At 48.4% G+C, this 12,500-nt stretch overlaps 1 protein-coding gene across 1 annotated transcript in view; it reads left to right on the top strand.

Moving 5' to 3' along the window:
- Positions 1 to 12,500, top strand: part of LOC109886611 (armadillo-like helical domain-containing protein 3) — a 90,070-nt gene that overhangs the window by 20,005 nt on the left and 57,565 nt on the right. Inside the window, 7 exon segments of the mRNA XM_031820185.1 lie at positions 280 to 336; positions 698 to 741; positions 3,289 to 3,349; positions 3,535 to 3,581; positions 3,802 to 3,877; positions 5,040 to 5,133; positions 9,736 to 9,837. Of these exon segments, the coding sequence (XP_031676045.1) occupies positions 280 to 336; positions 698 to 741; positions 3,289 to 3,349; positions 3,535 to 3,581; positions 3,802 to 3,877; positions 5,040 to 5,133; positions 9,736 to 9,837 (481 nt within the window).

The raw sequence follows: 12,500 nt of genomic DNA on the forward strand, positions 1-12,500 counted from the left end.
GTTCTAACTCTTCTTCTCTGTTGTCAGGATGGAACCGTTCTAACTCTTCTTCTCTGTTGTCAGGATGGAACCGTTCTAACTCTTCTTCTCTGTTGTCAGGATGGAACCGTTCTAACTCTTCTTCTCTGTTGTCAGGGTGGAACCGTTCTAACTCTTCTTCTCTGTTGTCAGGATGGAACCGTTCTAACTCTTCTTCTCTGTTGTCAGGATGGAACCGTTCTAACTCTTCTTCTCTGTTGACAGGATGGAACCGTTCTAACTCTTCTTCTCTGTTGACAGTCTGTGAATCCCTACATTGTGAAGCTGTCCATAGTGGATGATGAACCAACCCTCGATGTGAGTATTCATGTTGTAATGTTTATTCCTGTCGTTTACAGCAGTCTTTATTAAACTATGGCTCATGTTAATGTTGGGTAAAGAAACATGTTGGGGGCAAACTTGGTAGAATTGTAGGAAATTAGATAAACTCAGATAAAAATGTTGTACTCTGCCGCATGGCATAATGAGCAGAATTGCATGAAATGTGTTATAAAATTGTAATATATTTTTCTCTCCATCACATGGCATGATGTGTAGAATTGCAGGAAATTAAATACAATTTCTCACCAAGAATCCATAAACTAGAACTAACATACCCCATTCTGTCATCACGTTTTCATCAAAAGTCTCCTACTAAAGGATTCTTGTCTTTCCCTAGGGAATGGGTCTGGTGGTTGGCCAAGCCCTGACAGAATATAACAGGTAAACATCACTATCTTTTAACTGGCAACTTTTGTTAAATGATCTACTTTAGAATTCACCTTTTCATATTTTTGTTCTATTTCTATTCAACAAATGAGACCTTCTTTTTTCTGTAGTCTCAGCTTGACAGCTTGCATTCTAGGAGTGTGTGTGTGTGTGTGTGTGTGGTGTGTGTGGTGTGTGTGTTTCTCAGAGCAGACCTGTCTGTCTGCTTAGAAACAGGAAGACCTGTCTGTCTGCTTAGAGACAGGAAGAGCTGTCTGTCTGCTTAGAAACAGGAAGACCTGTCTGTCTGCTTAGAGACAGGAAGAGCTGTCTGTCTGCTTAGAGACAGGAAGAGCTGTCTGTCTGCTTAGAGACAGGAAGAGCTGTCTGTCTGCTTAGAGACAGGAAGACCTGTCTGTCTGCTTAGAGACAGGAAGAGCTGTCTGTCTGCTTAGAAACAGGAAGACCTGTCTGTCTGCTTAGAGACAGGAAGAGCTGTCTGTCTGCTTAGAGACAGGAAGAGCTGTCTGTCTGCTTAGAAACAGGAAGAGCTGTCTGTCTGCTTAGAAACAGGAAGACCTGTCTGTCTGCTTAGAGACAGGAAGAGCTGTCTGTCTGCTTAGAGACAGGAAGAGCTGTCTGTCTGCTTAGAGACAGGAAGAGCTGTCTGTCTGCTTAGAAACAGGAAGAGCTGTCTGTCTGCTTAGAGACAGGAAGAGCTGTCTGTCTGCTTAGAGACAGGAAGAACTGTCTGTCTGCTTAGAAACAGGAAGACCTGTCTGTCTGCTTAGAGACAGGAAGAGCTGTCTGTCTGCTTAGAAACAGGAAGAGCTGTCTGTCTGCTTAGAAACAGGAAGACCTGTCTGTCTGCTTAGAGACAGGAAGAGCTGTCTGTCTGCTTAGAGACAGGAAGAGCTGTCTGTCTGCTTAGAGACAGGAAGAGCTGTCTGTCTGCTTAGAGACAGGAAGAGCTGTCTGTCTGCTTAGAAACAGGAAGAGCTGTCTGTCTGCTTAGAGACAGGAAGAGCTGTCTGTCTGCTTAGAGACAGGAAGAGCTGTCTGTCTGCTTAGAGACAGGAAGAGCTGTCTGTCTGCTTAGAGACAGGAAGAGCTGTCTGTCTGCTTAGAGACAGGAAGAGCTGTCTGTCTGCTTAGAAACAGGAAGAGCTGTCTGTCTGCCTAGAGACAGGAAGAGCTGTCTGTCTGCTTAGAGACAGGAAGAACTGTCTGTCTGCTTAGAAACAGGAAGAGCTGTCTGTCTGCTTAGAGACAGGAAGACCTGTCTGTCTGCTTAGAAACAGGAAGAGCTGTCTGTCTGCTTAGAAACAGGAAGACCTGTCTGTCTGCTTAGAGACAGGAAGAGCTGTCTGTCTGCTTAGAAACAGGAAGAGCTGTCTGTCTGCTTAGAAACAGGAAGAGCTGTCTGTCTGCTTAGAAACAGGAAGAGCTGTCTGTCTGCTTAGAAACAGGAAGAGCTGTCTGTCTGCTTAGAAACAGGAAGAGCTGTCTGTCTGCTTAGAAACAGGAAGAGCTGTCTGTCTGCTTAGAAACAGGAAGACCTGTCTGTCTGCTTAGAGACAGGAAGAGCTGTCTGTCTGCTTAGAGACAGGAAGACCTGTCTGTCTGCTTAGAGACAGGAAGAGCTGTCTGTCTGCTTAGAGACAGGAAGACCTGTCTGTCTGCTTAGAGACAGGAAGACCTGTCTGTCTGCTTAGAGACAGGAAGAGCTGTCTGTCTGCTTAGAGACAGGAAGAGCTGTCTGTCTGCTTAGAAACAGGAAGAGCTGTCTGTCTGCTTAGAGACAGGAAGAGCTGTCTGTCTGCTTAGAAACAGGAAGAGCTGTCTGTCTGCTTAGAGACAGGAAGACCTGTCTGTCTGCTTAGAAACAGGAAGAGCTGTCTGTCTGCTTAGAAACAGGAAGACCTGTCTGTCTGCTTAGAGACAGGAAGAGCTGTCTGTCTGCTTAGAAACAGGAAGAGCTGTCTGTCTGCTTAGAAACAGGAAGAGCTGTCTGTCTGCTTAGAAACAGGAAGAGCTGTCTGTCTGCTTAGAAACAGGAAGAGCTGTCTGTCTGCTTAGAAACAGGAAGAGCTGTCTGTCTGCTTAGAAACAGGAAGAGCTGTCTGTCTGCTTAGAGACAGGAAGAGATGTCTGTCTGCTTAGAGACAGGAAGAGCTGTCTGTCTGCTTAGAGACAGGAAGAGCTGTCTGTCTGCTTAGAGACAGGAAGAGCTGTCTGTCTGCTTAGAGACAGGAAGAGCTGTCTGTCTGCTTAGAAACAGGAAGAGCTGTCTGTCTGCTTAGAGACAGGAAGACCTGTCTGTCTGCATAGAAACAGGAAGAGCTGTCTGCTTAGAAACAGGAAGAGCTGTCTGTCTGCTTAGAAACAGGAAGAGCTGTCTGTCTGCTTAGAAACAGGAAGAGCTGTCTGTCTGCTTAGAAACAGATCACATTACAGTAACAGATGATGAGATATTTCATGTCCATACATTCATATACTCATAACCCCAGGGCAGACAGTTATGTTGATTGTCATGTTCTCTCCCTGCGTCTGTGTCTCCAGACAGTACAAAGACAAAGAGGAGGAGAACCATGGAGGATTCTTCTCTACACTCACCAGTATGGTAAGAACACATCTGATCCTGCAATGAAATATAGTACAACATATTGGGCCACTTTCCCAGACACAGATTAAGTCTAGTCTATTGATCTATGTGACCCACCAACACACCGCAACAACTAATCCTTCTACTAAACAACTGTCAATTTTGTCAACATTCTCTCATTGTAATTCCTGTCTTGTCCACAGGTGGGCAGTATGTTCATTGCAGATGCAGATGAGAAGCTCTCAGTACAGTAAGTACATGCTTAGAGTAGAAGTTGCCCTTAGCCACAGATCTAGTAGGTGAAAAACACAGACCTGACTGTAGTTCAGTGTCTATAGGACAACATCATCCATGCAGAGTGATCCGGACCTCTTTGGTCCCTTAGTCAGTGTGATGTCACAAATACAATCTGGAACCATTGTTCTAATTGGCTGATATTGACATTTTGACCCCTCTCTGACCTCCCCCAGGACCAATGAGGCGATTCTGCTGGCGCTGTACGAGGCCGTGCACCTCAACCGCAACTTCATCACTGTTCTCGCTCAGGTGACTTAGACTACTTCAACTGTCGCTAGGAATAAAACTACTACTACTGTCGCTAGGAACAAAACTACTACTACTGTCGCTAGGAACAAAACTACTACTACTGTCGCTAGGAACAAAACTACTACTACTGTCGCTAGGAACAAAACTACTACTACTGTCGCTAGAAACAAAACTACTACTACTGTCGCTAGGAACAAAACTACTACTACTGTCGCTAGAAACAAAACTACTACTACTGTCGCTAGGAACAAAACTACTACTACTGTCGCTAGGAACAAAACTACTACTACTGTCGCTAGGAACAAAACTACTACTACTGTCGCTAGAAACAAAACTACTACTACTGTCGCTAGGAACATCTTTTTCTTCTACTTTATCATTTTTTCTATTTTCTCCTGTTTTCGCTCAGGTGAAGTTAAACTACTATTTATAGAAACAAAATGTATTCTATTTAAAAAATATATTTTGGCTTTGAGGCAAAGAAGTTGATTGTTTCCTTCCTCCGCTTGGGAGGAGGCGGACAGAGAGGGTGAGGGAGGCGGACAGAGAGGGTGAGGGAGGCGGACAGAGAGGGTGAGGGAGGCAGACAGAGAGGGTGAGGGAGGGAGGCGGACAGAGAGGGTGAGGGAGGGAGGCAGACAGAGAGGGTGAGGGAGGGAGGCAGACAGAGAGGGTGAGGGAGGCAGACAGAGAGGGTGAGGGAGGGAGGCAGACAGAGAGGGTGAGGGAGGGAGGCAGACAGAGAGGGTGAGGGAGGCAGACAGAGAGGGTGTGAGTGAGGGAGGCAGAGGGAGAGAGAGAGGGGGAGAGTGAGGGTGGAAGGCAGAGAGAGGGTGAGGGTGGGAGGTATAGAGAGAGGGGGTGAGGGCGGAGATAAAGAAGGGGGAGGGGTAATTGGTTCTTTTTCTAAAGTTCTTTTAGTTCTATCAGATGCCAGCATCTCTGATGTCTGATAGTGTTGTATAGAATGACCTGACGCTGTTTGGAGAGAGGAGGAGAGGAGAACAAATAGGGGGAATTGTCTTTGTTCTGGTTTCATCTGCTCAGCTTTCCTTGAAAGTCATGTGTTCTCTCTGCCTCTAATCCCACTATCTCTCTGTCTGCCTCCTCTACCTCTCTTTCTTCTCCTCACTCATTTGCTCTGTCACCTGTCAATCAACAGAGTCACCCAGAGATTGACATCCCGACCTCTCCCATCACCCCTGTTCCGACCACTCCCACGACGCCGCTTGGCACAACCCCGCTCTCTATGGACAGTGAGTAACATGATTGGTCCGGACTCTGGGTCCACCTTGTTCCATGAACGAATGACATTTACAGATTAATTATTGACTGAATGAAATGAAACCTTTATTAGTAGTAATAATCACTAGTGTTTAAATTGATGTAGTTACTATTTTTTTAATCTTTCCTGTTTTCTGTTACTGGGGTAATTCTGGAAAATGGAACAGTTGGCCAGAGTCAACCAAGACCCCTCCACTCCTTTAGTTCCCCTTCACTCCTTTAGTTCCCCTCCACTCCTTTAGTTCCCCTCCACTCCTTTAGTTCCCCTCCACTCCTTTAGTCCCCCTCCACTCCTTTAGTTCCCCTCCACTCCTTTAGTTCCCCTCCACTCCTTTAGTTCCCCTCCACTCCTTTAGTTCCCCTCCACTCCTTTAGTCCCCCTCCACTCGTTTAGTTCCCCTCCACTCCTTTAGTTCCCCTCCACTCCTTTAGTTCTCCTTCACGCCTTTAGTTCCCCTCCACTCCTTTAGTTCCCCTCCACTCCTTTAGTCCCCCTCCACTCCTTTAGTTCCCCTCGACTCCTTTAGTTCCCCTCCACTCCTTTAGTTCCCCTCCACTCCTTTAGTTCCCCTCCACTCCTTTAGTTCCCCTCCACTCCTTTAGTTCCCCTTCACTCCTTTAGTTCCCCTTCACTCCTTAGTTCCCCTCCACTCCTTTAGTTCCCCTTCCCCCTTAAAACCAGTGGACATAGGAGGAAACATTTTAACAAGCGTCTGAAACATTCTGTTTTAAAGAAATACGTTTCTCGTCATTGTTTTTGGCCGTCTATTTCTGATAACCCCTCCATACACGTGCGCCACACGAACACACACAATCTGAACCTGTTCAGTTCACGTGCAATGTAACTGTTAAAACATGCATGGTGTGTGTTTCTCGCTAAAAGCCATTTGCTGTATGAAATATTAACGGAACTGGCTTCAAATACAGATGAATCTTTCAGGTAGAGAACCATGTCACCACACACACACACACACACACACACACACACACACACACACACACACACACACACACACACACACACACACACACACACACACTTACACTTACACACACACACTTACACTTACACTTACACTTACACTTACACTTACTTTTCCCCCCTGTGGACCATGTGCTTGGCTGGTTCATGGCCATGATGTCATAACCAGTCGTCCTGATCCAGGATTGGTGGGATGAGGACAAATCAAAATGGAGGTAGGAGTCTGGGGTGAATTAGAAGTTGTTGGCTCCTGTTTTATCTGTGAAACTAGCCTCTGAGATGTGAGATCCACCTGACTGTCTCGTGTAGCGTCTTGACTAGCTAATAGTGGATCACTTCATAGCTTCTCTTCTTGTCTCTACCGACAGTAAAGCTCATTATTAGGTTGAACGTTCAACATTCAAATAACATTACATTAACATTACTATGAAGTTCAATTAACGTTGTTGAACATAAATGGCCGTGTTTCTCTCCCTACCAGTGATGGATGTTGCAGTGGAGTTGTTGTGAGGTTGAGGGGTCTCTCCCTGGAGTTGTTGAGGGGTCCATCCCTGGAGTTGTTGAGGGGTCTCTCCCTGGAGTTGTTGAGGGGTCTCTCCCTGGAGTTGTTGAGGGGTCCATCCCTGAAGTTGTTGTGAGGTTGAGGGGTCTCTCCCTGGAGTAGTTGAGGGGTCTCTCCCTGGAGTTGTTGAGGGGTCTCTCCCTGGAGTTGTTGAGGGGTCTCTCCCTGGAATTGTTGAGGGGTCTCTGCCTGGAGTTGTTGAGGGGTCTCTCCCTGGAGTTGTTGAGGGGTCTCTCCCTGGAGTTGTTGAGGGGTCTCTCCCTGGAGTTGTTGAGGGGTCTCTCCCTGGAGTTGTTGAGGGGTCTCTCCCTGGAATTGTTGAGGGGTCTCTCCCTGGAGTTGTTGAGGGGTCTCTCCCTGGAGTTGTTGAGGGGTCTCTCCCTGGAGTTGTTGAGGGGTCTCTCCCTGGAGTTGTTGAGGGGTTGTGAGGTCTCTCCCTGGAGTTGTTGTGAGGTTGAGGGGTCTCTCCCTGGAGTTGTGAGGTTGAGGGGTCTCCCTGGAGTTGGGAGGTTGAGGGGTCTCCCTGGAGTTGGGAGGTTGAGGGGTCTCTCCCTGGAGTTGGGAGGTTGAGGGGTCTCTCCCTGGAGTTGTTGAGAGGTTGAGGGGTCTCTCCCTGGAGTTGTTGAGGGGTCTCTCCCTGGAGTTGTTGAGAGGTTGAGGGGTCTCTCCCTGGAGTTGTTGTGAGGTTGAGGCGTCTCTCCCTGGAGTTGTTGGGTGGTTGAGGGGTCTCTCCCTGGAGTTGCTGTGAGGTTGAGGGGTCTCTCCCTGGAGTTGTTGTGAGGTTGAGGGGTCTCTCCCTGGAGTTGCTGTGGGGTCTCTCCCTGGAGTTGCTGTGAGGTTGAGGGTCTCTCCCTGGAGTTGTTGAGGGGCCCTCCCTGGAGTTGTTGTGAGGTTGAGGGGTCTCTCCCTGGAGTTGTTGAGAGGTTGAGGGGTCTCTCCCTGGAGTTGTTGAGGGGTCTCTCCCTGGAGTTGTTGAGAGGTTGAGGGGTCTCTCCCTGGAGTTGTTGTGAGGTTGAGGCGTCTCTCCCTGGAGTTGTTGGGTGGTTGAGGGGTCTCTCCCTGGAGTTGCTGTGAGGTTGAGGGGTCTCTCCCTGGAGTTGCTGTGGGGTTGAGGGGTCTCTCCCTGGAGTTGTTGAGGGGTCTCTCCCTGGAGTTGTTGAGGGGTCTCTCCCTGGAGTTGTTGAGGGGTCTCTCCCTGGAGTTGTTGAGGGGTTTCTCCCTGGAGTTGTTGAGGGGTTGAGGGGTCTCTCCCTGGAGTTGTTGAGGGGTCTCTCCCTGGAGTTGTTGAGGGGTTGAGGGGTCTCTCCCTGGAGTTGTTGAGGGGTCTCTCCCTGGAGTTGTTGAGGGGTTGAGGGGTCTCTCCCTGGAGTTGTTGAGGGGTCTCTCCCTGGAGTTGTTTAGGGGTTGAGGGGTCTCTCCCTGGAGTTGTTGAGGGGTCTCTCCCTGGAGTTGTTTAGGGGTTGAGGGGTCTCTCCCTGGAGTTGTTGAGGGGTCTCTCCCTGGAGTTGTTGAGGGGTTGAGGGGTCTCTCCCTGGAGTTGTTGAGGGGTCTCTCCCTGGGATTGTTGAGGGGTCTTTCCCTGGAGTTGTTGAGGGGTCTCTCCCTGGAATTGTTGAGGGGTCTCTCCCTGGAATTGTTGACGGGTTTCTCCCTGGAGTTGTTGGGTGGTTGAGGGGTCTCTCCCTGGAGTTGCTGTGAGGTTGAGGGGTCTCTCCCTGGAGTTGCTGTGGGGTTGAGGGGTCTCTCCCTGGAGTTGTTGAGGGGTCTCTCCCTGGAGTTGTTGAGGGGTCTCTCCCTGGAGTTGTTGAGGGGTCTCTCCCTGGAGTTGTTGAGGGGTCTCTCCCTGGAGTTGTTGAGGGGTCTCTCCCTGGAGTTGTTGAGGGGTCTCTCCCTGGAGTTGTTGAGGGGTCTCTCCCTGGAGTTGTTGAGGGGTCTCTCCCTGGAGTTGTTGAGGGGTTGAGGGGTCTCTCCCTGGAGTTGTTGAGGGGTCTCTCCCTGGAGTTGTTGAGGGGTCTCTCCCTGGAGTTGTTGAGGGGTCTCTCCCTGGAGTTGTTGAGGGGTTGAGGGGTCTCTCCCTGGAGTTGTTGAGGGGTCTCTCCCTGGAGTTGTTGAGGGGTTGAGGGGTCTCTCCCTGGAGTTGTTGAGGGGTCTCTCCCTGGATTTGTTTAGGGGTTGAGGGGTCTCTCCCTGGAGTTGTTGAGGGGTCTCTCCCTGGGATTGTTGAGGGGTCTCTCCCTGGAATTGTTGAGGGGTCTCTCCCTGGAATTGTTGAGGGGTCTCTCCCTGGAGTTGTTGATGGGCCTCTCCCTGGAGTTGTTGAGGGGTCTCTCCCTGGAGTTGTTGAGGGGTCTCTCCCTGGAGTTGTTGAGGGGTTTCTCCCTGGAGTTGTTGAGGGGTCTCTCCCTGGAGTTGTTGAGGGGTTTCTCCCTGGAGTTGTTGAGGGGTCTCTCCCTGGAGTTGTTGAGGGGTTTCTCCCTGGAGTTGTTGAGGGGTCTCTCCCTGGAGTTGTTGAGGGGTTTCTCCCTGGAGTTGTTGAGGGGTCTCTCCCTGGAGTTGTTGAGGGTCTCTCCCTGGAGTTGTTGAGTGGTCTCTCCCTGTTAAAGGACCTGTGCTTTATATTTCCACTATGAGGTTGGAATAATGCTGTGAAATTGTGAGATAAAGTGCTAATGTCCTTTTAGTGTAAGAGCTGTTTGAAACCACTGCCTGGAATGTCTGTTTTGGTGGGTGGAGTTTTGACCTTTCTGGTGACATCACCAGGCTCTAAATTAATTAATAGACCAATAAGAGAGTTCCAAACGTTTCTGCCAACCACGGCACATTTTCAGTTTCCCCCTCCCCACCCAGACCCCTCCCAGACTGTCCTAGCTAAATCCTTGCTTCATGCCAAGAAGGGATTTGAGTTTTTTTGACCGTTTTATTTGAAAACAGTCACAGTAAAGTTCTTAGCTGTTACCCAAATGGATCTTTCAACGTTTCAACATAACATTAGTATAATGTTGAACCAACGTTGTGTGTCCTGCTTTCCAGTGATGAACTCTTCAGAACTTCCCCTGGATCCTAACCTTCAGACCAGTAACCTGCTCATCACCTTCCTCAAGTACTCCTCCATCGTCATGCAGGACACCAAAGGTTTAAATACACGGCTATCTCTATCTCTCTATCTCTCTCTATCTCTATCTATCTCTCTCTAGCTCTCTACCTCTATCTCTATCTCTCTACCTCTCTCTATCTCTCTATCTCTCTCTATCTCTATCTCTCTCTCTAGCTCTCTACCTCTATCTCTATCTCTCTACCTCTCTCTATCTCTCTACCACTCTCTCTCTATCTACCACTATTTCTCTCTATCTCTCACTATCTCTCTCTATCTCTCACTATCTCTCTCTATCACTCATTATCTCTCTCTATCTCTACCACTATCTCTCTCTCTACCACTATCTCTCTCTCTCTACCACTCTCCTCTCTCTCTCTCTTTCTCTACCACTCTCTCTCTCTCTTTCTCTACCACTCTCTCTCTACCACTCTCTCTACCTCTCTCTCTCTCTCTCTCTCTCTCTCTCTAGCTCTCTACCTCTATCTCTATCTCTCTACCTCTATCTCTCTACCTCTCTCTATCTCTCTACCACTCTCTCTCTATCTACCACTATCTCTCTCTATCTCTCACTATCTCTCACTATCTCTCACTATCTCTCTCTATCTCTCATTATCTCTCTCTATCTCTACCACTATCTCTCTCTCTACCACTATCTCTCTCTCTCTCTCTCTCTCTCTCTCTCTCTCTCTCTCTCTCTCTCTCTTTCTCTCTCTTTCTCTACCACTCTCCTCTCTCTCTCTCTCTTTCTCTACCACTCTCTCTCTCTCTTTCTCTACCACTCTCTCTCTACCACTCTCTCTACCTCTCTCTCTCTCTCTCTCTCTCTCTCTCTCTCTCTCTCTCTCGTTACCTCTACCTCTATCAGTTCTCCCAACCTCATTCCACGGAGGATCTAATGTCGGCTGGTTTTTGGTTAGAGTTCCTTATTAATTAGTGAGCTTAATTCAGCAATCATTAAAAAAAATCTATTTAACCGTTTTTTAAATAGGCAAGTTAGTTAAGAACAAATTCTTATTTACAATCACGGCCTAGCCCGGCCAAACCCTAACCCGAACGATGCTGGGCCAATTGTGCGCCGCCCTATGTGTCTCCCAATCACGTCCGGTTGTGATACAGCCCAGTATTCGAACCAGGGTCTGTAGTGACGCCTCTTGCACAGAGATGCAGTGCTTTGGATCGCTGCGCCACCTGGCAGCCCTAAACAAGAAAATAATGAAGTCCAAGGGAGGAGTGAAAACCCACAGACACTCAGTCCTCCGTGGAATGAGTTAACACGTGATCTATATCTATCTATACCCTCTATCACTTCATCATATACTCCTCCACAGTCAGACTCTCTCTATCTCTGTCCTCTATCACTTCATCATATACTCCTCCACAGTCAGACTCTCTCTATCTCTGTCCTCTGTCACTTCATCATATACTCCTCCACAGTCACTCTCTACCCTCTATCACTTCATCAAATACTCATCCACAGTCAGACTCTCTCTATCTCTGTGTATTTATTTTCTCTATCTCTATACCCTCTATCATGTACTTTCTTTCATTCCTTATTTTCTTCTCCTCTCTTCCCCTTTCTTCTCCTCTCTTCCCCCCTTTCTTCTCCTCTCTTCCTCCCTTTCTTCTCCTCTCTTCCTCCCTTTCTTCTCCTCTCTTCCTCCCTTTCTTCTCCTCTCTTCCTCCCTTTCTTCTCCTCTCTTCCTCCCTTTCTTCTCCTCTCTTCCCCTTTCTTCTCCTCTCTTCCCCCCTTTCTTCTCCTCTCTTCCCCCCTTTCTTCTCCTCTCTTCCTCCTTTCTTCTCCCCTCTTCCTCCCTTTCTTCTCCTCTCTTCCCCCCCCTTCTCCTCTCTTCCCCCCTTTCTTCTCCTCTCTTCCTCCCTTTCTTCTCCTCTCTTCCCCCTTTCTTCTCCTCTCTTCCTCCCTTTCTTCTCCTCTCTTCCTCCCTTTCTTCTCCTCTCTTCCCCCCCTTCTCCTCTCTTCCCCCCTTTCTTCTCCTCTCTTCCTCCCTTTCTTCTCCTCTCTTCCCCCTTTCTTCTCCTCTCTTCCTCCCTTTCTTCTCCTCTCTTCCTCCCTTTCTCTCCTCTCTTCCCCTTTCTTCTCCCCTCTTCCCCCCTTCTTCTCCTCTCTTCCCCCCTTTCTTCTCCTCTCTTCCTCCCTTTCTTCTCCTCTCTTCCTCCCTTTCTTCTCCTCTCTTCCCCTTTCTTCTCCTCTCTTCCCCCCTTTCTTCTCCTCTCTTCCTCCCTTTCTTCTCCTCTCTTCCCCCCCTTCTCCTCTCTTCCCCCCTTCTTATCCTCTCTTCCTCCCTTTCTTCTCCTCTCTTCCTCCCTTTCTTCTCCTCTCTTCCCCTTTCTTCTCCTCTCTTCCTCCCTTTCTTCTCCTCTCTTCCCCTTTCTTCTCCTCTCTTCCCCCCTTTCTTCTCCTCTCTTCCTCCCTTTCTTCTCCTCTCTTCCTCCCTTTCTTCTCCTCTCTTCCTCCCTTTCTTCTCCTCTCTTCCTCCCTTTCTTCTCCTCTCTTCCCCTACTTCTCTCAATCCTCTTCTCAAAATACCAGCTGTCAAGTTGTCCCCCCTCTCTCTCCTTCCCAATTCTTGCTCCTTTGCCTTTTCATTGAGCTCGTTTTCAGTTCATATCTCTCCCTCAATGTTTATCTCTCTCCCTCATCTGTCCTTTCTCATCCTTCCTGTCTCCCCTCTCCTTATTCCAT

The sequence above is a fragment of the Oncorhynchus kisutch genome, unplaced genomic scaffold (genome assembly GCF_002021735.2).
Source record: "Oncorhynchus kisutch isolate 150728-3 unplaced genomic scaffold, Okis_V2 scaffold3072, whole genome shotgun sequence".
Lineage (NCBI taxonomy): Eukaryota > Metazoa > Chordata > Actinopteri > Salmoniformes > Salmonidae > Oncorhynchus > Oncorhynchus kisutch.